General features: G+C 37.9%; 1 protein-coding gene across 1 annotated transcript in view; it reads right to left on the reverse strand.

Moving 5' to 3' along the window:
- gpc6a (glypican 6a) overlaps positions 1–27,357 on the reverse strand; it is a 143,409-nt gene that overhangs the window by 71,949 nt on the left and 44,103 nt on the right. The window contains exon 3 of the mRNA XM_088991536.1: positions 1,399–1,790. Within this exon, the coding sequence (XP_088847662.1) occupies positions 1,399–1,790 (392 nt within the window). The remainder of the gene's footprint in view (positions 1–1,398; positions 1,791–27,357) is intronic.

Below are 27,357 nucleotides of genomic sequence, written 5' to 3' on the forward strand. Positions count from 1 at the left end.
ACAAGGGGGCGGGACTTTCTGAATCTCCCCAGTTCTGAGTTCATTTAGTGGCAGTTTTGGGACACTTGAAGTCATTTTTATTGGTGTTTTTTCATTTGACTAAAAATATCAGCCTGCGTGTTTTGGGTATTTTAGATGCTATAATACGTTTTTCTGATGTCAGTTAGGAAACAAAAAAAAATGCTGTCGGTTGTCCTGAGAGAAGTGAAGGTAATTGTTAGGTCAAGGTGATTTGTCACGTCCAGCTACTTTTCACCTCGGGTTTATGGGCGGTCACACCGCCTGACAGCTTTCAGCGATGCCACGCTGTTTTCCTGGCTACGCTTCATAATTGATGAGAGGGGGCGGCTAGCGAATGCGGGACTCCATCCAGACTGAGTGTGCCAGACTTGATGCATTTGCTCATTTCAACGCTTCCTATTAAGAGCGTCTCTGCCATGAACCATCGGAAATTCTTGCCGTAAAGGACGAAAAGCAAAGTTGGATGAATGTTGACGTTGGTCAAATTGATGGAAATATTAGCGCGACGAATACAAACACCCCCCCCAAAAAAATGAATTGTTGCTCTATTGTTTCATCCATTTTTGCAACGCGCTTTTTAAATCATACCGTGTCAAAAATCAAGCCGCTAGCCTAGCGGCTAGAGTGACAAATACAGTGATACCTCGGTTTATGAAGCCCTTGGCTTAGGAACTTTTCGGTTTACGAACGTTTGATTACATTTAACCTTGCTATACAAACTGTTTTGCGGGATACACACGGATCCAATCAGGCTCCACCAATAACCCACACAAGCCATCTGTACACTTGATGCAAAAAGCTATCAACCCAGCTAAACAGAACACAATTGATAAGGAACAAGGTAAAATTATTATAAACACCTCCAAGGGATCATTCCTCAAGATGTTGGAAGAAGAAGGCTACGTTCCTCATCAAGTGTTTAATGCTGACCCAACTGGCCACTCCATTCCATCAAGCCATCAACAACCATCACAAAGGTCAATAAAACGACTTTATCATACAGTACAGTTTATTTCTTTAATTATAATACAATCGCACATTTATTATACATAAAATAAGGTATATTTTGTGTAGGCTTAGAAAATTAGAAAGTAGAAAATGATGTTTTATGGGGACCTAGGAACAGATTATTCACATTTTAATGGTTTCCTATAGGAAATACATTTTTGGGATACACACTTTTCGCCTTACATACTCTGCCTGGGAACCAATCAAGTTCGTAAACCAAGGTATCGCTGTATTATAAAATGTCAATTTTAAAGCTCAGAAAATATCACATCAAAATATATAATTTGTTTTTCCTCTTTAGTTGAAAAAATAACGTCAAATTTTGGCCCAAGTTCATCGTAGAAATGGACCGACTCGCATTAAACTCACCTTGGCAACCCTGTTGGCAACTTCCCGACCGACCATCAGGCCCTGGACAAAAGTCCTTGCGGCAATCAAAGCCCTGGTGACCTGGGCCTTCAGTTTCCTGGGCACATCTCCAAAAGGCTTGAGTTGATCCGAGTATTTACTGACACACTCCAGGTAATCATCCGTGAAGTGGTACTGCGAGTTGAATAACTGGAACATCCGCTCCAGCAATCTGGACCAGAAATCGTTCAGCATCTCCTCCAAGTTGACGTTGCCCCCCGTGTAGTAGCGCTTCAGCTCTGTCAACAGGTCCTGGAAGACCTCCGAGTTTCTCACGTACAGCTTCCCAAATGTCCTCGAGAATAGGCCGTTCAGAGACCTCTCCGAATTGTCCAGGAGTTCCAAGAAATACTCTGCGTTGGGGGGTGTGGGGTGGAAAAAGGGGTAAGAGGAGAAATAAATATACAATACAATACGGTAATGTCAGAGATGTTCGGTCGGACACTGTGGACAAAGGCTCAAACACAGAAAGAATGTCTTTTACTGCCGGCAGGAGGCATAGCCATTCATGACAGACACCTGAATTCTGCAGAGTATATGCAAATTAAAGTGATACATTAGTAAAACCTAGTTTTCTTGATTAGAATACCACAACAATACAACATAGATATTTTAATTGGTTGTCTTTTCCATGAAAATTTGTAACCTGGCTAATGAGCTCTTCCTGCGAGGGAGTTTAACGTCCTCCTGTGACGAAGGAGTTTCTCAAGTCCTAAATTCTGTCCATCTAAAATACAAATGCAAAACACCAATAAAAATGACTTAAAGTGTCCAAAATCTGAAAAAAATTGAGCTGCGAATTGGCCATTTTCAGGAAGAGTTTGTGACGTCACGCCAAGACGTCTTGCATTGCTTGAGAATCAAAACAATGGCTTCAGATTCGGAGAATATGCTTTCTTGTTACACCTCCAGTTATGAATATGATTGAAATAGTTCTGAAGACGAAAGCACACATGTTTGCAATCGATTAAAGAATTTATTCCATGCCATTTTGAGGAAACATTGGGGAGAAACGATCACCAGAAAAGAGGCTCAAAATGGCGACCTCCTGTGGCCACCTCCGTTTCCACAAGCTGATAAATTCCTTATATGGAGCTTGGACACCCTCTTCTGGCGGCTTTTGGGTGCAACACAAGGTTTTCAGATACAATACAGCAAAATACATTGACGTGATGGAAGGACTGCTACAATGTGTCTTTTTTTCGGTCAGGGGGCGTTCCTTTAGTGACGCCACGTACGGACTCGTCACCAACTCCAAAACAAGGCTTCTTGAATATTCAGCGCGAGTCTTAAAACGTAAAATATGCGGTGGAATCTTTTCAAAATACGCTCAGTAGAAGTCATTTGAAGCCATTTTACAAATTATGGACACAACTTGTCCGGAGACGTCGGTTGTCCTTTAAATATGATAACTTCTTCTTATTCCCCATCAGATACATATGTATTGATTTACAGAGTGACCCAAAAAGATGCGTACCCATGAAAATTCCAATTGTGGCTTTGATTAAAAAGCTATTTATTTCAAATTACAACCACACGTTACTCAGTTTATGGAGGACCATTCACCAAAGTTTCAGCTATTTCTGTCAATTTTTAGTCAATTTATGTCTTTCCCAAGTTCCAAATGTCCACCATTTTTGTTGCAAGCAAACCTGTACTAGTCTGACAACTCTTATAAAATGAAACAATAGAATTACAAAAAAAAAAAAAAACTAATAGAGAATTGATTATCAATCAAGGCAACACAAAAGTTCCTCCTTTGCTAGTAAAGATGGGTTTACAAAATAAAACCTTGACCTTGATTTTCAATAAAAAGAGCTTACCGGTAGTTAAAAAGAAAGTTTTACAATATCTACTTAATAATAAAAAGAAGAGTGACAGCAGTGAACATTGCATTGTTGCATTTTGCATTCAGTGAGACAGTTTAGTGACTCACTTGGGCTTGTGCTTCGCTGAGGATCTTTGTCATTCTTGGCGGCAGAGAGCCGACTGCTGTGATCAAGCTCTCCTTTGTGTTTATTTATTGATTTATTTCTGCTAGGATGCCACATTTAAAATCTATTTTCTAACCTCACATAACCTCTAAAGTGTGTTCAAGGAACGCTAAAGCCGCTGCTCTAGCATGTCAAGGTTTCACAACGACAATTACTGCAATCAGTGATTATAATAAGCATGATATCGCTAACTTCTTTGAAATGCCCCGTCATTTTGTCATTAACAGGCTGTAGCTGTCTATTAGCTAGCTAGCTTTCTATCTGAGTTACATCCGGGTTGAGTGAAGGCCTGGCTAGCTATCTGTTAGCTATCTATTAGCTACCTATATTTCTATCCGAGTTACTTAGCTCTCTATTAGCTGTCTATTAGCTAGCTAGCTTTCTATCTGAGTTACTTCCGGGTTGAGTGAAGGCCTAGCTAGCTATCTGTTAGCTATCTATCAGCTAGCTTTCTATCTATTTGAGTTACTTCCGTGTTGAGTGAACGCTGGCGCGTGTGGCGGCTGCTGCTCATCCCGTGACTGTAAAGTGACCTTAAGAGTTTTAAAAGGCGTTAAGAAATTAAATTTATTATTATTATTATTATTATTATTATTATTATTATTAAGAGAAATAGAAATAGAATAAGAAATATTATCATATAATTTTCACTCATTCACTGCCAGACGATATGCAAACGTGTCCACTCCAGTGCCAGGGTTTTTGTCATTGTCACCTGAATTCCAGGACCCTCAGAATATTGAGCTTTAGGACTACATACACATTCAATACAGCGTTAAAAACCTTAGACTGTCTTCTTTAATCAGAAAAAAAGAGTTAGTTCCTAAATGATATGGGTTTGAAGTTATATGAGCTTGAAATGAGGGCAGCTGTCAAAAATCGGTCGTGGTCGTAAGTACGGATGGTTGTAACTCGCGCCGGTCGTAACTCAGATGTTACCTGTATATTGGTGTATGTAGCGCTTTAACAACAGCTGAAGCTGGAGCAAAGCGCTAATGTGGAAAAAAGGGAAATGCTGACCCCTCGTGTAAAAGAAAAAAATGCCAGGGGCCATGGCCAGCGCTTTATCGGCACACAAGCATGAAAAACCAAATCCCGAACTAATTCGGGAATGGCGCTCTACGTCATATATTTAAATTCCCGAATAAATTTGTGAATGGCAATGTTTCTGAATGCAGAGTTGGGTTCAGGTCAGGTGGAAATCTTTTACAATAGCAGGGATTCAGGGTTCGTTTTTTTTTTTTTTTTCATGTGGGTTTTCTCCGGGTGCTCTGGGTTTTCCCCCCCACATTCCAAAAACTTGCACGGTCGGTTGGCTGGGCACTCCAAATTGTCCCTTGGTGTGATCGTGAGCGCGAATGATCGTGTGCTCATGAAGATAAGCGGAATGGAAAATGGACCGATCGTCAAATCCATATCAGACAAGCGCATACAGTGATACCTTGGCTTACGAACTTAATTGGTTCCCAGACAGAGTGTGTAAGGCAAAAAGTGTGTATCCCAAAAATCAATTTCCCATAGGAAACCATTAAAACAAGCATAATCTGTTCCCAGGTCCCCATAAAACATAATGTTCTACTAAATAAGCCTTAAAACTAATGTGCTACGGTATGATAATTAAAGAAATAAACTGTACTTTATAATAAAGTGGTTTTATTTACCTTTGTGATGGTCGTTGATGGCTTGATGGGATGGAGTGGCCGCTTTCATCAGCATGAATTACTTGATGAGGAACATAGCCTTCTTCTTTCACCATCTTGAGGAATGATCCCTTGTAGGTGCTTTCTCTGCCATCATTTTATCTTGTTCCTCATCAATTGTGTTATGTTTAGCTGGCTTGATACCTTTTTGCGTCAAGTGTACAGATGGCTTTTGCGGGTTATTTGTGGAGCCTGATTGATGGGATATTTTAACCTTGCAGACTACTCTGCCTTTGAACTATCAAAGTTGAAACGAGTCCAAATTTCACTATTTTCTATCCATTTTATCACTCTCTCTCTGTCGTTTGCCTGTCTCTTTAATGTTTATACCACCTCCCCACACTGCTGCGTTCTTGACCAATCACGTGGCTTTAACCGAAAACTGGGGGCGCGGAATAGAGGCCAAAAATTAGTCGGCTGCCATTTTCTTGTTTGGAGAACAAGAAAACAACACATCACTCATTGTGGCGCTCCGTTTGTATCCCGAAAAATTGTTTGTATGCCAAGGTAAAATATTCATAAATTTAACGTTCGGAAACCAAAAACTTCGTAAGCCAAGGGGTTCGTAAACCGAGGTATCACTGTATAAGTCAAACAACAAAAATATGGCAAAACCCCAATGTGCTATAAAAACGTGAAATCCGCCATAAAAAGCTGCGCTTTTTCCAATATGCTCTGACCGAAACGAAAGGATAGCCGTGGCCGTTCCCCGATGCATTCTGTAATATGAGCGAGGTGGTTCAAGGTTCCGATAAATATGTAGGAAAGATTGACGGACAAAATCTTGGCTTTCGTATTCACTTATTGACGAACCAGGGGAGCAAAAAAAAATTAATAAAGTTGAAACCCGCAGGCTGAATTTGCCTGCATCGCCGTCGCAGGCGAGAGCAACCTTGAGTGTCAAGGCCCGAACGTAGAAGCTTGTGAACCCAATCAGCTAGCGGGTGTTTCTGAAGCCTCCTCGTCGCTCGGAGCTCACGTTCTTCTCTGAACAAGGAGAAGGTCCTTATTAATTTCTCCGTGTCAGATATTCCTCTCACTTCCATTTCTGGAAACACGCATTGGGACTAAAAAAGCTTGTAAGCCTCTTGAGGCATTACGGCATAGCAATAAAATAAATACAAATAAATACAAATAATTTTGAAAATAATAAATAAATGCTTTAAATACATAAATGACTAATAATAATAATAACAAACAGAATCAATAACTATAATAATAATAATAATAATAATAATAATAATAGATCAATAGATTAATAAATAAATACATAAATAAATAAATAAATAAATACAAATAGTTTCGAAAATAATAAATAAATAAATGCTTTAAATACATAAATGACTAATAATAATAATAACAAACAAAATCAATAACTATAATAATAATAATAATAATAATAATAATAATAATAATAATAATAATAGATTGATAAATAAATAAATAAATAAATAAATAAATACAAATAGTTTCGAAAATAATAAATAAATAAATGCTTTAAATACATAAATGACTAATAATAATAATAACAAACAAAATCAATAACTATAATAATAATAATAATAATAATAATAATAGATCAATCGATTAATAAATAAATAAATAAATACAAATAGTTTCGAAAATAATAAATAAATAAATGCTTTAAATACATAAATGACTAATAATAATAATAACAAACAAAATCAATAACTATAATAATAATAATAATAATAATAGATTAATAAATAAATAAATAAATAAATAAATAAATAAATAAATAAATAAATAAATACAAATAGTTTCGAAAATAATAAATAAATAAATGCTTTAAATACATAAATGAATAATAATAATAATAACAAAAAAAACAATAACTATAATAATAATAATATAATAATAATAATCATAGATCAATAGATTAATAAATAAATACATACAAATAGTTTAGAAAATAATAAATAAATAAATGCTTTAAATACATAAATGAATAATAATAATAATAATAACAATAATAAACAATAACAATAATAATAATAATAATAATAATAATAATAATAATAATAATAATAATAATGATAATAATAATAATAGACCAATAGATTAATAAAGTAATAAATAAAATACATAAATAATATAAATACATTAAATACATATTATTTATACTTTCAGCCCCCACCCCCATCCCCTTCCAAATTGCTGCAAATTTCCCCATTCTGGGGCAATTCAAGGTTTTCTGATTCTGATTCTAAAATAAATGCAAGAATGAATAATGTTAATAAATCAATAGATTAATAATTAGATTTATTAATCACCAAATTCATAAATAAACATAATTTAGAACTAAATAAATAAATACATAAATAATATAACATAAAAATCGTCTTTTCCTTTCGGCTTTTCCCGTCAGGGGTCGCCACAGCGAATCAATGTCCTCCATCTATCCCGGTTTTGTGCATCCTCTTCTCTCACACCAGCTACCTTCATGTCCTCTTTGACCACATCCATAAACCTCCTCTTCGGTCTTCCTCTCAGTCTCCTTCCTGGCAGTTCAAGGCTCAGCATCCTTCTCCCGATATAGTCACTCTCTCTCCTCTGGACATGTCCAACTAAACCATCTCAGTCTGACTTTCTCTCCAAAGCCTCTATTATGAGTTGTCCCTCTAATGTACTGCTTCCTGATCCTATCCAACCTGGTCACTCCCAAAGAAAAGCTCAACATCTTCAGCTCTGCTACCTCCAGCTCTGCTTCCTGTCTTTTCTTCAGTGGCACCGTCCGTCTCCAGTCCAAACATCATGGCTGGTCTCACCACGGTTTTATACACTTTTCCTTTCATCCTAGCTGAAACCCTTCTATCGCACATCACACCTGACATTTTTCTCCAGCCTGCCTGGACACGCTTCTTCACCTCTTTTCCACACTCTCCATTGCTCTGGACAGTTGACCCCCAAGTACTTCAAATCCTCCACCTTCTTTATCTCTTCTCCCTGTAGCATCATGAATGAATAAAATGAATAAAAATAATTGCTCAATAGATTAAAAAATATATAAATAAATGTCTAAATTAATCAATTAATAAATTAACAAATAAAACTAATTTAGAAAATCATAAATAATTAAATAAATATAATAGGTTCGTAAATAATAAATACATACATACATAGATTATACATAAATAAATAAATAACTGAAATTAATAGATCACTATATTAATTAATAAATATGTTAATTAATCAATAAAATAATAAATAAAAACAATTTCGAAAATAAAAAAAATAAATATATAGGAGAATCATGAAACACTGGACGTGATGTTATTCTGTCCATTTGTGCCAATGGATGGTCCTCACATGAGATTAGCCTTGATGTTGAGAGTGGTGTGGGAGCTGTGCCTCAGGGATGGGAGGTTGTGAATTTGGGACACATCGTCAGTAGTGAGAGATACAGAGAGAGAGAGAGAGAGAGAGAGAGAGAGAGAGAGAGAGAGAGAGAGAGAGAGAGAGAGAGAGAGAGAGAGAGAGAGAGAGAGAGAGAGAGAGAGATCGAGAGAGAGATAGAGAGAGAGGTAGTGAGGTAGAGAGATAGATAGATAGATAGATAGATAGATATAGATAGATAAATACATTAACACATACTACTTAGATAAATAAATACATAGAGAAATAAATCAATAAATACCTTCCGTATTGCATGTTGTAATTTTACAGTCATATTTTTTTCCCCTCCTCTGGCCAATCAATTGTATTTTCACTCAAAACATGACTAGAAGTTCACTGTTGCCGGTAATTGATGGAAATACATTCCCAAATACCCAATATATTCCCAAATATTGTTGGAAAATAGATGACCATTTGCTTCCCACCTCGAAAATCCACTTTAATGAACCGTGACTTCAACTACTGCTAAATCTGCTATTTTTTTTTCCGGTGTTTGGCAATGCGTCGTGACTTTGCAAAGTTGTTCACCCAAAGCTTCCTTCCCCTTATTTGAACTGCGCCCACCCCCGACAGGTTTGGCGGGAGCCGTCCCTCGTTCCTCGTCACTCTTCTTTTTTTCTTCTTGCGGAACAATGACCTGCTATTACGCCTACCTTTGTTTAAATATTGAAAGCCTGCGGGCCTTTTTTTTTTCAATTGGATCTAAATCAAGGACAAGCAGTCTCATGTGTACTGAACATGTCAAGTTGGCTCTTTACAAGCCTTTAAGAAGCTTTGCAGATGAGGAGGGAGGCGGGTGGGATAAATGCAGGAAGACAAATTAGAGATAAGAAGTGGAATACTTTCATTCCGCAAAATATGTTGGAATATTGAATTTAAAAAAACATACTGCTCTAATACAGCCACTATTTTCAATATTGAGGACAGCCCTTTCAGTCGTACAGGAGGGGTCCATCGATGAGAAGGTTTCTTCAGTCATTTTGGTTTGAAAGGGGAGTAAAAGAAGCTATTTTCATAAAACAGCAAAACCCTTCACTGAATCGCCATGGTGGGGTGACGTTCAATTTGGATCGTTCCTACAACCGACTTCTTAGGCAACATAGAGCAAATTGCGCAATCAGGCCAGTCGTAGACCCCATACTCAGGCAGGAAAATAGAAGTAATCAGTGTAGCCGCGTGGAGTGGTCCTCTGCTCCTCCCAACCCGAGAGCAGAGACCAATCATAGCAGAGTCTGGCACTGCCACGTAAAGATAAGATACGAAGCGAAACGTCCGACACCTTCAAAGAAGTACAGATGACGGCTGAAGAAACCTTCTCATCGATTACAGCCCTTTGTTTTTTAGCTCGCCAGTGTTCACTTGTCAACTTTTGGTTGGAAGTGGATGGAATTTGACTTGCCTCATGTTTAACCAATTAACTGCCAGACAATGTGCAAAAATGTGTCCACCCCAGTGTCAGGGTTTTTGTCATTGTCACTTCAATTCCCGGGCTCAGAGAATATTGACTTTTAGGACTACATAAACATTCAATGCAGTGTAAGAAACCTTAGACTCTCTTCTTTCATCTGGAAAAATCAAGAAAAATGTTAATTCCTAAATTGTATGGGTCTGGAGTTATATGAGCTTGAAATGAGGGCAGAGGTTCAAAATACAATGCAATATATATATATATATATACCGGTAACATCAGAGTTACGACCAGGTTCTGTTCTGACAAAACGGTCGTACGTCAAACGGTCGTAAGTCAAAATCCATTTAAAATGGCTGACGTGACGTTTGTCATTGTATCTCGAATTCCAGGGCTCAAAGAATATTGACTTTTAGGACTACATAAACATTCAATGCAGTGTAAGTAACCTTGGACTCTCTTCTTTCATCAGAAAAAAAAGAGTTAATTCCTAAATTACATGAATCTGGATTTATATGAGCTTGAAATGAGGGCATATGTCCAAAATACAATGAAATACTGTACATACAGTGCATATTGTTTTATATAGTCCTTTAGCTGACTATCTATTAGCTATCTACTAGATAGCGAGCTAGCTTTCTATTTATTTGAGTGTTGAGTGAACGCTGGCACATGTGGCTGCCGCTGCTCACCCACAGAAAGACTTATCCTGTGACTGTGAAGTGACCTTGAGAGTTTTGAAAGGCAATTATAAATTAAATGTATGATTATTATTATTTAACAACAGCTGAAGCTGGAACAAAACACTAACATGGAAAAAATGGGAAATGCTGCTTCCTTGTGGAAAAGATCAAACATTGCCAGAGACCAAGAGGACATGGTCAGCCCTTTATCGATACCCAAGCATGAAAAAAAACAAACCCAAACAAATTCGGGAATGGCGCTCTACGTCATATATTTCAATTCCTGAATGAATGTGTGAATGGCAGTGAATGAGTAAACAGCTTTGCAGCAGCGTGATAGTTAGCCGTTAGCCGACCAAAGTGCACGTTGGCTCTCAATTGGGGCGTCATTTTGATGAACCTGTTATTTGAATTTTTTTATATACTGTATAGTTTTTATATATTATTTATATATATTTAACAGCAACGCTTTGGAAATGAAACAGTTGTCACAAGTTAGTTTTCTTTTACAAATCCCGAGTGGAACCGTCCGTCTTTATGAAATAAACAAAGGAGGAACATGTTTTGACCAATCAATTCATGGACCTCTTCAAATCGGCGGTTTAAGAGCGATCACCTTCAAGGGTTAAAGGAAAACCGACGTCTCCGAACAAGTTGTGTCCGTAATTTATAAAATGGCTTCAAATGACTTCTACTGAGCGTATTTTACAAAGATTCCACCGCATATAGATATATTTTACGTTTTAAGACTCGCGCTGAATATTCCGGACGTCTTGTTTTTGAGTTGGTGACGAGTCCTCACCCTACGTCACTGAAGGAACGCCCCTCACCGAGAAAGGACATACCTTGCATCACCTCAATGCATTTTGCGGTACTTTGTTTGGTCTGAAAACTTCGTGTTGATCCATGTTGAGAGCGAAATTAGAAGGAAATGACATAAATAACGCAATGGTGAATACTTGTGTGTTGCGCCAAGACTACTACAGTTTATTTGATGTTCCCAGGAGACAATTTCCACAGAGCTTTATCGCACTCTTCTGCCTTTTTTTGGGTACTGTCGGTACTAAAGAGTTTGTCACTACATTTCTCTCCAGATGCATCAAAATGACCGGAATAAATTCTTTAATCGGTTGCAAACATGTATGCTTTCCTCTTCAGAACTACTTGAATCATATTCATAACTGGATGAGTAACAAGAAAGAATATTATCCGAATCTGAAACCATTGTTTTGATTCTCCAGCAAGGCAAGACGTCCTGGCGTGACGTCACGAACAAGGGGGCGGGACCTTCTGAAACTGGCCACTTCCGGGTTCAATTTGAAGTACAGTAAAGTCTCGTTATATCGATATCGGATATATCGATAGTCCCGGTTATATCGATACTATTTCCAAGCACGCACGGAGAAAATTACATGCAAACAGGGTCGGATATATCGATAGTCCCGGTTATATCGATATTTTTTCGGACTCCCTTGAAAATCGATATAACGAGACTTTACTGTAGTTTGTGGACACTTCACGTTTATTGGTGTTTTGCATTTGACTAAAAATATCATACTGCGTGTTTTGGGTATTTCAGATGCTATAAAACATTTTTCTGCTATCGCTTAGGAAACAAAAAAAGTGATGTCGGTTGTCCTTTAAACCTTGGCGGACCAAAACATTACGAAACAGGTTGAATAGTCCGCCCTTGCAAAGACGAGGCATAAAAATGCTCTCTGCGCTATTAGCAGCCTTCGTGTTTCTGTTGTCGGCGGTATTAAGGAGTATTCTCGAATCACCAGCGCCATTGTGCAACGATTTAGCTTGATGCGATTTCAAGGCTGCATCCCACTCATAAATACTGCGTTGGGAGTTTCAAAGCGCAATTGCAGCTGGCGAGATCATCCGTGGGACCAAACTCATGTCAGCTCACGTAACGATACGGCTGAGAGCGATTGACCTTGCGCAGCTTTACAAAGAAGAAACGGCTAAGTGCTAGCTTGATAATTGTCTCTTGATAATTGTCCAAGGATGTTTTTTTCCTTTTATTTTATTTTATTTTTACTTTCAAGAATCGCTTATGTATTCGCACTATGTTTTAATATTGTTACATCCTGTTAAATACAATACCTATAGATTTATATTTCGCTTTAACAATAGCTGGAGCTGGAGCAAAGCGCTTAACATGGACAGCTAGCATATACAAGAAATAAAGCATCTCTGCATCGGGTAGTACATATGCACCTAAAAGCTAGCAGCCCTGTTTGTTTGTTTCTTTGCCCCTCGGTTGCTATAAACGGCACTCTATGAATAAAGATTGATTATTCTTTTTTTTTTTAAATTATTATTATAATTATTATTATTAGACTCGTCACCTCTGATCGACTAATCAGAAGATCAAAACACACACACACACACACACACACACACACACACACACACACACACACACACACACACACACACACACACACACACACACACACACACACACACATTCCTGTTTCAATGGTTTTGTGAGGTCCGGATACCTCTAGATAAAGGAGTGAGGACCACCGTTGCTAATGAGTTTAGAGAAGATCTAGTGTTTTTTAACGTATTTTAATGTATTAACGTATTTAAAGATTAAATGTCACTTCATTTCCCACTTCAACATTTTTAAAAACAAAGAACTAAAAAGTGTACTTGAAACTGAAATAACAGCAGTAGTGAGGTTTCTGAATTGGTACATTCAAAGTCCTCACCCGTGTAGTGAATTTGGTTAAAATATCGATTTACTTTTTGTGGAATGAACTTTTTCCTCTCATTAATCACACACACATAAACACACACAGTGAGTAAAAAGTGTGTCTATACAAGTGAAATGAAAATACACACCCAAAAATCATTTTGGATGAATTTGTGAGGACCTTTCTGAAACTTTAACAGATGCATATGTAGATCCTCTAGAAGTCTTTAGAATGAAAAAAAAAAAAAAACTTGTGAGGACCGGCCTAAAGATCCTCACTTGTCAAAAATGTCCTCACCACGTATGGTATAAAATGTTAGTGGTCCTCACAAGACCAATCATACAAACACACACACACACAAGTCATTGCAGGCTGCGATTGCACACCGCCGCACAACAGTAATTACCTTGAATTTGTCTGAAGGTGTTTTCAGCTTGTTTGTGGCAGAACAATTTTTCCAGCCAGAAACAGATCTTGCAACAAACTTTAGGAAATCGGCATCAATATCCACTCATCCTTTATTTACAAGGCCAGATGGTTGCTCTGTCTGGACGACACGGAACCACTTGTAATCTAGCAGATGCCGAATTGTAATATGGCCGTGTTTGGCTGGCTCGCTGTGCACCATTAATGTCTAAAAGCCCATTATCCAAGGCAAATACGTGCCCCCTTGTTTTATAGCATCTGAAATACCCAAGACACGCAGGCTGATATTTTTAGTCAAATGCAAAACACCAATAAAAATGACTTCAAGTCTCCCAAAACTACTTCAAAATGACCTTAGAAAATTTCAGTTTCAGAAGGTCCCGCCCCCTTGTTGCCTTGCTTGAGAATCAAAAGTTCAGATTGGGAGAAGATGTTTTCTTGTTACTCATGAATATGATTCAAATAGTTCCGAAGAGGAAAGCATACATTTTTGCAATCGATTAAAGAAGTCCTTCCGTCTCATTTTGAGGCGTCTGGACTCCAATGTAGCGCCCAGAAAATGCACAAGATGGCGCCCAAGCTCCATTGGAAATGGGCTGATTTGTCTGCTGGGAATTTGTGTGAACTAGTATCAAATAGTCTTGGTGCAACACACAACGATACACCATCGCATTATTTGTTTTTTCCTTATAATTTCGCAATCAACACGGATTAATATATTTATATACATGTATATATTCAGTGCGAGTCTGAAAACGTAAAATATAGCTATATGCCGTGGAATCTTTGTAAAATACGCCTCGTAGAAGACATTTGAAGCGATTTTACAAATTATGAACACAACTTGGCCGGCGGCGTCGGTTGTCCTTTAAGTCATTCACTGCCATTCACCGATTTATTCGGACGTAGTGTAGTAATACAAAAACAAACACAAAAATAGGTTGAAGTGAGGTCTTGCAGAAAAAAAAATAGTTCAGGATTGTAGTACAGCGTGTAGCGTGCACTCAGAGTTTGGTGAGTGTGGCAGTGGGAAGGGGGAAAGGGGACAGGGCTGGGAAGGAGTTGAGTCTGCTGACTGCCTGGTGGCAGAAACCATCATTCACAAATTTATTTTGGAATTGAAAATATGACATAGGGTGATATTCCCGAATTCGTTCGGGTTTATTTTTTTCATGCTTGGGCGCTGATAAAGTGCTGGCCATGGCCTTTGGCAATGTTTTCCCTTCCACATGGGCGCAGCATTTCCCTTTTTTCCATGTTCACGCTTTGTTCCAGCTTCAGCTGTTGTTAAAGCACTATGGCACAATTTTGAAGTCAAAACAACAACAAAAAAAAAACAAATAACACAGAGTCATTCAATCTTCAGCACTTTCTGCACCCTCTTTGTTGCATGGAGCAGTTCTAAAGGATCAAAGCATCCTTTTCACAGTGGATCAGGGAGTTCATGGTTAGCTATCTATCCAGCTGGCCGGCCATCTATTAGATTGCTAGCTGGCTGGCTGGCTGTCTATTAGCTCTCTGGTGGCTAGCTAGCTGGCTATCTGTTAGCAGGCTGGCTATCTATTAGCTATCTAGTACCTAGCTAGCTAGTTTTTTATCTATTTGAGTTACTTGTGGGTTGAGTGAACGCTGGCGCATGTGGCTGCCGCCGCTCACCCACAGAAAAACTGATCCAGTGACTGTAAAGTGACCTTGAGAGTTTTGAAAGGCGCTTACAAATGAAATGTTTTATTATTATTATTACATAAACCAATATACAGGTAACATCCGAGTTACGACCGGCTGCGAGTTACGACCATCCGTACGTACGACCACGACCGATCGAAAATATGAAATATAAAATGATAAAAATGACACGAAAAAGTAAGTATGAAATGTACAAATTAACTGTACAGTAAACAGTTCTGTATACATTACAGGTACATTTATACAGTCATAGAAATTGATCATATGAAATATAAAATAATAAAAACGACACTAAAAGCTAAGTATAACATTTATAAATGAACTGTACAGTAAACAGTTTTGTATACATTACAGGTAGAGTTATACATTAATAAAAAAACGATAATATGAAATATAAAATGATAAAAATGACACTAAAAGTTATACAATTTGAAAATGAACTGTAAAGAGTTTGGTATATAATAGTATTTAAGAGAAAATGTTGCTTAAAAACAACACTGACATGGTATACTATCGTGTCGTCTTAATGTCACGTCTGCCATTTTGAATGTATTTTGACTTACGACCGTTTGACTTACGACCATTTTGTCGGAACGGCACACGGTCGTAACTCGGATGTGACCTGTATACGTATTGCGTTGTATTTTGAACATCCACCCTCATTTCAAGCTCATATAACTCCAGATTCATATAATTTAGGAATTAACTATTTTTTTTTCTGATGAAAGAAGAGAGTCTAATGTTTCTAACACTATATTGATTGTTTATGTAATCCTAAAACTCAAGATTCTGTAGGTCCTGGAATTCAAGTGACAATGACAAAAACCCTGGCACTGGAGTGGACACATTTTTTTGCACATCGTCTGGCAGTAAATAAGTTAAAGAGGCTAAATGACTTGTCGGTTTGTGATTGACGAGCTGTGCGGCGATTCCACAGGATGGGATGAAAAGGGACTTTTAATTATGAGAACCTCGTATTGATGTTGTCAGTTCTATTGCTACGGGCAGCGCCTATGTGAGGGGAATAATAATAATAATAATAATAATAAACCATGTCATTTATAAGCGCCTTTCAAAACTCTCAAGGTCACTTTTCAATCACAGGATTAGTTTTTCTGTGGGTGAGCGGCGGCAGCCGCACGCGCTAGCGTTCACTCTACCCGGAAGTAACTCAAATAGATAGAAAGCGAGCTATATCTATTAGTAATACAGCTTGATGGCTAGCTTTTAGCTTTCTATTAGCTATCTATTTGCTACCTATTAGAGAACTGGCCGACTAGCTAGCTATCTGACTGTCTATCTATTAGTTGTATAGCTAGTTGTCTAGCTGGCTGTCTATTGCCTATCTATTAGCTCTTTATTTGCTATCTATTAGCAAACTGGCCGTCTAGCTAGCTGTCTGACTGGCTATATATTAGTTATATAGCTAGTTGTCTAGCTGGCTATCTATTAGCTTTCTATTAGCTATCTATTTGCTATCTATTAGCGAACTGGCCGGCTAGCTAGCTATCTGGCTGGCTATTAGTTATATAGCTGTTTGTCGAGTTGTCTAGCTGGCTATCTATTAGCTTTCTATTAGCTATCTATTTGCTATCTATTAGCGAACTGGCCAGCTAGCTAGCTATCTAACTAGCTATCTATTAGTTGTATAGCTAGTTGTCTAGCTGGCTGTCTATTGCCTATCTATTAGCTCTTTATTTGCTATCTATTAGCAAACTGGCCGGCTAGCTAGCAGTCTGACTGGCTATATATTAGTTATATAGCTAGTTGTCTAGCTGGCTATGTATTAGCTTTCTATTAGCTATCTATTTGCTATCTATTAGCGAACTGGCTGGCTAGCTAGCTATCTGGATGGCTATTAGTTGTATAGCTGTTTGTCGAGTTGTCTAGCTGGCTATCTATTAGCTTTCTATTAGCTATCTATTTGCTATCTATTAGCGAACTGGCCAGCTAGCTAGCTATCTAACTAGCTATCTATTAGTTGTATAGCTAGTTGTCTAGCTGGCTGTCTATTGCCTATCTATTAGCTCTTTATTTGCTATCTATTAGCAAACTGGCCGTCTAGCTAGCTGTCTGACTGGCTATATATTAGTTATATAGCTAGTTGTCTAGCTGGCTATCTATTAGCTTTCTATTAGCTATCTATTTGCTATCTATTAGCGAACTGGCCGGCTAGCTAGCTATCTGGCTGGCTATTAGTTATATAGCTGTTTGTCGAGTTGTCTAGCTGGCTATCTATTAGCTTTCTATTAGCTATCTATTTGCTATCTATTAGCGAACTGGCCATCAAGCTAGCTATCTGACTGTCTATCTATTAGTTGTATAGCTAGTTGTCTAGCTGGCTGTCTATTGCCTATCTATTAGCTCTTTATTTGCTATCTATTAGCAAACTGGCCGGCTAGCTAGCTGTCTGACTGGCTATATATTAGTTATATAGCTAGTTGTCTAGCTGGCTATCTATTAGCTTTCTATTAGCTATCTATTTGCTATCTATTAGCGAACTGGCCGGCTAGCTAGCTATCTGGCTGGCTATTAGTTATATAGCTGTTTGTCGAGTTGTCTAGCTGGCTATCTATTAGCTTTCTATTAGCTATCTATTTGCTATCTATTAGCGAACTGGCCAGCTAGCTAGCTATCTGACTGTCTATCTATTAGTTGTATAGCTAGTTATCTAGCTGGCTGTCTATTGCCTATCTATTAGCTCTTTATTTGCTATCTATTAGCAAACTGGCCGGCTAGCTAGCTGTCTGACTGGCTATATATTAGTTATATAGCTAGTTGTCTAGCTGACTATCTATTAGCTTTCTATTAGCTATCTATTTGCTATCTATTAGCGAACTGGCTGGCTAGCTAGCTATCTGGCTGGCTATTAGTTGTATAGCTGTTTGTCGAGTTGTCTAGCTGGCTATCTATTAGCTTTCTATTAGCTATCTATTTGTTATCTATTAGCGAACTGGCCAGCTAGCTAGCTATCTGACTGGCTATCTATTAGTTGTATAGCTAGTTGTCTAGCTGGCTGTATATTGCCTATCTATTAGCTCTTTATTTGCTATCTATTAGCAAACTGGCCGGCTAGCTAGCTATCTGGCTGGCTCTCTATTAGTTGAATAGCTAGTTGTCTAGCTGGCTATCTAATTGCTATCTAATAGCGAACTGGCTGACTAGCTAGCTATCTGGCTGGCTATTAGTTATATAGCTAGTTGTCGAGTTGTCTAGCTAGCTAGCTATTAGCTTTCTATTAGCTATCTATTTGCTATCTATTAGCTAACTGGTCGGCTAGCTAGCTATCTCTTAGTTGTGTAGCTGTCGAGAATGCAAGAATTTACCGCCAGTCGCACCGCGGCACGATGCAATCGACTGAAAACGCACCGTCATCATCATGCCGAGTGACAAAGACCATCTCTGTGGTGTTCGCTTTTTGTTTATTGTCTGAAATGAATTCATTGAAGATTGATGGTCCGTCACGCATCAAATGAAGCGACCTCGTCCTCGGGATCTATTTCATCGATGTCACTTCCGTAGTATGTACGGCTTTGCTTTTGGATACCCTTCACTGTTGCAAATTTGAACGCCATTAAATCCAGATGTGAAATGGCCGTAGGTACGCATATAGTCCTTTGTGTAAAACTGCAACTATGGCTGAATCCATACTGGCAGACTAGTTTTCCACACCCCCTTTCTATGAGTGCTGACGTGGTTTGTTATCGGGTGGAGTACTTTTGCTATTACGGGACTGAAAAAGACCCCATCACAGGCACATGTTCAAACGAAGAGGACACAAAAGAAAATAACGGTCCAGCAGAAGAAGGAGATCATCGAAAAACATGAATGAGGTGTGCGTTTGTGTGACTTAGCGTCTCAGTACCCTGTATGCTAAGTCGACGATCGTTACGTGTGGCTAAGGGTGTTTCTGTGTTGTCTAAGCAACGGTCTCAGGCTATAGAAGAGGTTGAAAAACTTCTCTTGATTTGGATTAACGAAAAGCAGCTAGCAGGCGACAGTGTGAGTGAGAGTATTATCGCCGGGAAAGCACGGCAACTTCACTCGGATATCAAGAGGCAATGACATCAACGACCATCGCAAATGTAAATAAAACTACTTTATTATACCGTACAGGTTATTATTTCTTGAATTACAATACAATAGCACATTTATTATACATAAAATAATGTGTATTTTGTGTCGTTTTAAGGCTGATTTAGTAGAATATTTTATGGGGACCTGGGAACGGATTATTCTCATTTTTAATGGTTTTCTATGGGAAATTAAGGTTTGGATGACACGCTTTTCGCCTTACACACACTTTCTGGGAACCAATTAAGTTCGTAAGCTGAGGTATCACTGTTTGTGAATACAGATACTCCCCAATTTACGAATATTCGAGTTACGACATTACAGTACATTTTTGCAGGTACATTATGTCGAAAAATATTCAGACAGAGATCGATGCTGTAAGTTATATTTTGTATTGCTCGCTTGCGATTGGCTGAGTAGAGTATGTGGGCAACAAGGAAGTTTGTAAGCTGAGGTATCACCGTATGTTGAAGTTCTTTAGTCCAAGCAAAAGGTATCGAGCGATCACATTCAGTTGTGGACGTGGCGTCTTTGAATGCAATGAGTTCATAAATCAAAAATCCTCACGCGCATAAACAATCAAAGACTCAATGTGTCAAAACTCCCAAGCAGAAAAAAAAAAAAATTGTGGCGGTGAAAGCGTTGACAGTTTTTCATCGTTCATTAATTTAGACACACTTTGCGCATAGAGAGCGTTGGTGCAAAAAAGGTAATTAATTTCCTCAAGGACAATTATTCTTGTGCTTTTGAGATGTTGAGATTGGAGCTTTGAGAAGTGTTTTTGAAGGAAAACCAGCAGTGTCATTCGTGTTTGATCAACTTATAAAAAGACTCACTCCTTTCAAAATAAAATGAACTTTAACTTTGCTATTATGTTTGTTCTTCCGAATTATTTGATTACAATCTTTGCACATGCTAAGTACAAAAGAACTTTGATGAAGAAAATGCAATTTTGGGAGTCGTTTGATTCAAACTGAACTAACTTGGTAGCTAGCTAACATTTTATCTAGTTGAGTTATTCCGGGTTGAATGAACGCTGGCGCATGTGGCTGCCGCTGCTCACCCACAGATTAACTGAACCTGTGACTGTAAAGTGACCTTGAGAGTTTTGAAAGGCACTTATAAAATGTATTATTATTATTATTATTATTGATGGAATGGAGTGGCCAATGAGGAATGCATCCTTGTAAGCTTTGGCAGCTTTATCGTCATAACTGGCTGCCTCACCATGACGAATGACACTATGAATCCCTGTACGACACTTAAAGTTCTCGAACCATCCGTGGCTAGCCTTGAAATCATCAATGGATGACAAAATTCCAGGTTGCCTCTTGACGATATCCGAGTGAAGCTGCCGTGCCTGCGATAATTTTACCTAGTTCCTCATCAACTGTGTTCTGTTTAGCTGGGTTGATAGCTTTTTGCATCAAGTGTACAGATGGCTTGTGCTGGTTATTTGTGGCGCCTGATTTATGGGATATTTTAACCTTGCAGTCTACAGTCTACACGCTTATAAATGAAAGGTATTATTATAAACTTTTAGCCAGGAAAATGGTATTTCTCCAAAGGCTGAGTATCTGTTCATATCCTTTACAGGTAACATCCGAGTTACGACCGGCGCCATTTTCGAGCACCCGTACTTCCGACCATGACCACAAAACCCTTTTTTAATTTTTTTTATTTTTTTAATTGGATGCCTGGCAACGCGTATTACAATTTTAGCCAGCCAGCATGTCGCACACTCGCACAGCAATTAACTGCGTGACAATACCCAATACAGTAGTTATACTGAGCAGATACCATCTCTGCAACATCTCCTGTAGTACTGTACACCGCTTTTTTCCCTTCGGCGTCCGCATGAGTCCGAGTGTGGGCGACCTCTTCTGGCCGTTAGCAGGAAGTGCGATTTTAAGTATAAGTATTTTCTTTAACCCACTACATAAAATCTAAATATAAAATATAAATTCATAATATGAAATATGAAATATAAAAGGATAAATATGACACTAAAAGTTATAACATGGATAAATGAACTGTAACATAATATTATTCAATCAAAAACGTTGCTTAAAAACAACAGATTGTCATCGTATACTATCCTGTCGTGTAAATGTCACGTCGGCTTTCAACTGGAATTCAACTTACGACCGTTTGACTTACGACCATTTGTCGGAACGGAACTCGGTCGTAACTCGGATGTTACCTGTATTTGTCAACCACATAAAAAAACAACCCTGCATCCCTGCCATTGTGTTATTTGGCAGTGCCATAAAAAATATTTCGACCTGAACCAAACTTTTTATTAAAAAATATTACTTAACTCATTCACTGCCAGTTCTGAATGTATTCGGGAATTGAAAAGTGTGACATGGAGCACCATTCCAGAATTTCTTCGGGTTTAGTTTTTTTTTTTCTTGCTTGGATGCTGATAAAGCGCTGGCCAGACCTCTGGCAATGTTTTCCCTTCCACAAGGGGGCATCATTTCCCTTTTTTCCATGTTAGCGCTTTGTTCCAGCTTCAGCTGTTGTTAAAGCGCTATATAAACCAATGTGTGTGTATTGCTTTACGTCTGTGTAAGCTATAAGTCGTACAGGAGTGGTCCATCGATGAGAAGGTTTCTTCAGCCATCATCTGTAGGAGTCGTTTCGCTTCTTATCCAAGAGGCTTCGTCAGCAAACTAAAATCTTTTGCTGGTAGTTTTGGCCCGATATATATCCCTACTGTCCAGACGTGGGGGTGCCAGACTCTGCTTTGATTGGTCCCTGCTCTCAGGTTGGGGGGAGCAGAGGATTACTCCCTGCGGCTACACTGATTACTTCTATTGTTATGATTGATTACTTCTATTCTCCTGCCTGAGTATGGGGTCTACGACTGGCCTGATTGTCCCATTTGATGTGGGATCACCTCATCAGCATAACTAAGCCTATGTTGCCTAAGAAGTCGATTGTAGAAACGATTCATATTGAACCTCATCCCACCAGGGCTATTTAGTGAAGGGTTTTGCTGTTTTATGAAAATACCTTCTTTTACTCCCCTTTCAAACCATCTATTTTCTTTCACTAAGATTTCAACCTCATTGTCATCAAATGAGTGGTTGCTAGCTTTTAGGTGCATATGTACTGTCGATTGAGGCCCACTAGTATTATTCCTGTGATGTTGATAGTCTTTTTTTGAGAATTTGTTCAGTCTCCCCAATGTATTGCTCTTTATAATCTTCATTTTTACAATTTTGCTTTGTATTTTGGACAGCTACCCTGATTTTGAGCTCATATAACTCCAGAGCCATATAATTTAGGAAATAACTAACGCTGTATTGAATGTTTATGTAGTCGTAAAACTCAATATTCTGTGGCTCCTGGAATTCGAGTGATGATGACAAAAACCCTGGCACTGCAGTGGACACATCTTTAATAATAATAATAATAATAATAATAATAATAATAATAATAATAATAATAATAATAATAATAATAATAATAATGCATTTCGTTACATTTGTAAGCGCCTTTCAAAACTCTCAAGGTCACTTTACAGTCTCTGTATCACTTTTTATGTGGGTGAGCAGCAGCAGCCACACGCGCCAGCGTTCACTCAACCTGGAAGTCACTCAAATAGATAGAAAGCGAGTCAGCTAGGTATACGATAGCTAGCTAGGCCTTCACTCAACCCATAAGTAACTCGGATAGAAACCTAGCTAGCTAATAGACAGCTAATTTGATAGCTAAGTAACTCGGATAGAAAGCTAGCTAGCTAATAGATAGCTAGCAGATAGCTAACAAAGCCTTCACTCAACCTGGAAGTAACTCAGATAGAAATCCAGCTAGCTAATAGACAGCTAATTCGATAGCTAAGTAACTCGGATAGAAAGCTAGCTAGCTCATAGAGAGATCACAGATAGCTAGCTAGGCCTTCATTCAAACCGGAAGTAACTGCGATAGAACGCTAGATAGCCAGCTAGCTATCTAGCCAATACATAGCGAATAGATAGCCAGCTAGCTAATAGATGGATGGATGGATGGATGGATGGCTAGGTTTTTGCACATGTCTGGCATGTCCTGTTATTGTATGAAGATAAATACCCTGATACACCTCCCAAAGTGGCGAAAAAGGTACAATGATGGCATTTGGAATCGTTCACCTAACTTCATCTTCTCAATGTTGAAAAATACCACATGATCCCAGACATTGAACCCCCCCGAATCCCCGAATATACTGAAGTACCGCAATGCAGCACATTCATTGGGATTGATCCCCTTTTCTTTGTTGTGAATAGCGGTCCGTCAAGCCCGAGGTTCACACACGGAGGGAATGAAATCCTCCAATTTCAGCGACTGTTGTGTTTTGTATCCACGGGGCATTGGAGTGTGTGAAAGCCTGCAGAATGGCTTGGTTGTGGTCAAAAATAGCAAGCGCCGCCGGACAAAAAAATTGTACGGGAAAGCAGACATGCTCTATCAAGGGACTGTCTGTCCATTTGAATAATAACGCAGTGACTGCACAGCTTCACCGGTGGATGGGCACAGAACCCACTACTACTATTTTGTTCGGCAATGTGTTTCTAGTGTTAGTTAGTGTCAGACAAAAGATAATCCACATTAGTCTGTGATTTAGATATTTTTAGGTCGCAGAGACGGCCCACTACTGTTCGCACTTTGTTCAACGTTGTCAGCTAACATCTCAATTTTCCTTGAGGCACTTTGATGAAAAATTGAAAAATATGACATTTCGAGAAAAACTGTCACCTATCTATGTATCTTTCCAAGTCATAAATTATCCTGCATTGAGTTTTTTTCTCCATATATAGAGATGCCTTGGCTGACGAACTTAATTGGTTCCCAGACAGAGTGTGTAAGGCAAAATGTGTGTATCCCAAAAAATAATTTCCCACAGGAAACCATTAAAATGAGAATAATCCGTTCTCAGGTCCCAATAAAACATAATTTTCTACTTTCTAAGCCTTAAAACTACACAAAATATACCTTATGTTATTTATAATAAATGCATTATAATTAAAGAAATAAACTATACTATATAATAAAGTCGTTTTATTGACCTTTGTCATGGTCGTTGATGACTTGATGGAATGGAGTGGCCGGTTTCATCAGCATTAAACGCTTGATGAGGAACACAGCCTTCTTCTTTCACCATCTTGAGGAATGATCCCTTGTCGATGCTTTCTCTGCGATAATTTTACCTAGTTCCTCATCAATTGTGTTGTGTTTAGCTGGGTTGATAGCTATTTGCATCAAGTCTACAGATGGCTTGTGCGGGCTATTTGTGGAGTCTGATTGATGTGATATTTTAACCTTGCAGTCTACACTGTGCTTTTGAACTATCAACGTGGAAACAAGTCCAAATTTCACTGTTTTCTGTCCATTTTCTCACTCTCTCTCTGTCGTCCGCCTGTCTCTTTAATGTTTAACCCACCACTCCCCTCACTGCTGCGTTCTTGACCAATCACGTGGCTTGAACTGAAGACTTGGGGCGGGGAATAGGGTAAAAAAAAAAAAAAAGTCGGCTGCCATTTTCTTGTTAGGAGAACGGGCTCGTTCGCAAACGACACATCACTCACTGTGGCACTCTGTGTGTATCCCGAAAAATAGTTCGTATGCCAAGGTAAAATGTTCATAAATTTAACGTTCGTAAACCGAAAAGTTCGTAAGCCAAGGGGTTGGTCAACCGAGGTATCACTGTATGACATATTCCTTGCTGGTTCATCTTAAAAGTCTCAGATTGCATTCAAAACATATCTTGATCAACCTTTTTTTTTTTTTTTTTTTTTTTGGAAGACCACCCAACATTTGCGCTCACATTAAAGTGACACCAGATGAAAGAACCCGAAAGGCCAAATCATGTTTAAATGGCCTTTACGTGACATTTCTTCAGCTTGTTTAACATTTGGCCAGTTAAATATTCCTTTAGCGATGCAGACTTTGTATTGTTTGGAAAACCATTTTCATTCCCATATTTTCGAGTTTTGGCTGGAAAAACAATGTTTTTTTCAGGGTCTTGCGAACAGATTTATTTTAAAAAATGAAAGAAAAAAGCTGCATGGCATAAACGGTGTCGAAAAGGCTATATTAGGTGTTCCACTTGATGGACGACTATCAATAAATGCTTCCATCACGGTCGGTAAACATGATGCAGCCACCGACTCGATGGAAGAAGGCTGCTGGTTGCATGATGAGACAATTTCCCCGATATTTATTTGTCACCCTGGCGCCCCATGAGATCATTTTCTCCGTTTTCTTTTTGTTCTTAAGCCAGCGGCCCAAAAAAATATCCATGAAAGGACATATTTTCATTGTTTCTGTACATGTAAACACAGCGGAATAAAATGGCCGACTCGGTTTAAAGTTCATAGCACAAGATTGACTCATTGACTGCCGTGTCAACTCCAATGCCAGGGTTTTTGTCATTGTCACTCAAATTCCAGGAGCTACAAAATATTGAGTTTTAGGAATACATCAACATTCAATCCAGCGTTAGAAAACTTAGACTCTCTTCTTCCATCAGAAAAAAAAGTTAATTCCTAAATGATATGGGTCTGGAGTTATATAAGCTTGAAATACATACATAATATATATAAGCTAATACATACATATTGGTTTATTTAGCGCTTTAACAACAGCTAAAGCAACATGGAAAAAATTGGAAATGCTTCCTCCTAGTGGAAGGGAAAACATTACCAGGTCTGGCCAGCGCTTTATCAGCACCCAAGCAAGAAAACACAAAACCCGAACTAACTAACATATTTTCAATTCCCGAATACATAATAATAGATATTTCCTTCGTAACTTTGCTGCTGTGTTACTTTTGGGTAGAGAGAACGCTTGCACGAATGGCTGCCGCTGCTCACCCACACAAAAAAATCCAGTGACTGTAAAGTGTCCTTAAGAGTTTTGAAAGGCGCTTAGAAATTAATTATTATTATTATTATTATTATTATTATTATTATTATTATTATTATTATTATTATTATTATTATTATTATTATATAAATAATAATAATTCCTGAGGCACAGCTCCCACACCACTCTCAACATCAAGGCTAATCTCATGTGAGGACCATCCATTGGCACAAATGGACAGAATAACATCACGCCCAATGTTTCATGATTCTTCATAGTAATAGTAATATAGTAAGAATAATAAAAATAAAAATAATCATCGTAATAATCGTAATCATTGTAATAATCGTAATAATAATAATAATAATAATAATAATAATAATAATAATAATAATAATACTAATAATAATAATAATAGTAATAGTAATCATAGTGATAATAATAATAATAATATTAATATTAATAATCATCATCATCGTAATAATAATAATAATAATAATAATAATAATTATTATTATTATATAATAGTAATAGTAATAGTAATAGTAATAATTGTAATAGTAATCATAGTAATAATAATAATTATAATAGTAATTATAATAATGATAATAGTAATAATAGTACTCATAGTATTATTACAGTAAAGTCTCGTTATATCGATATCGGATATATCGATAGTCCCGGTTATATCGATACTATTTCTATGCACGCACGGAGAAAATTACATGCAAACAGGGTCGGATATATCGATAGTCCCGGTTATATCGATATTTTTTCGGACTCCCTTGAATATCGATATAACGAGACTATACTGTATTATTAATAATAATAATAATAATAATAATCAAGCCTGGCACACTTCAGAAGCACCAAGCTAAAAGTTGTGTACTTTTCAACATTTTATCGCTACAAGATGGAGACTGCAATTTTTCAAATGTTTGATTTGTTTTCATTTTTACTTTTGACATT

The sequence above is a fragment of the Hippocampus bargibanti genome, linkage group LG03 (genome assembly GCF_051943395.1).
Source record: "Hippocampus bargibanti isolate YZ-2025 linkage group LG03, ASM5194339v1, whole genome shotgun sequence".
In the NCBI taxonomy this organism is placed as follows: domain Eukaryota; kingdom Metazoa; phylum Chordata; class Actinopteri; order Syngnathiformes; family Syngnathidae; genus Hippocampus; species Hippocampus bargibanti.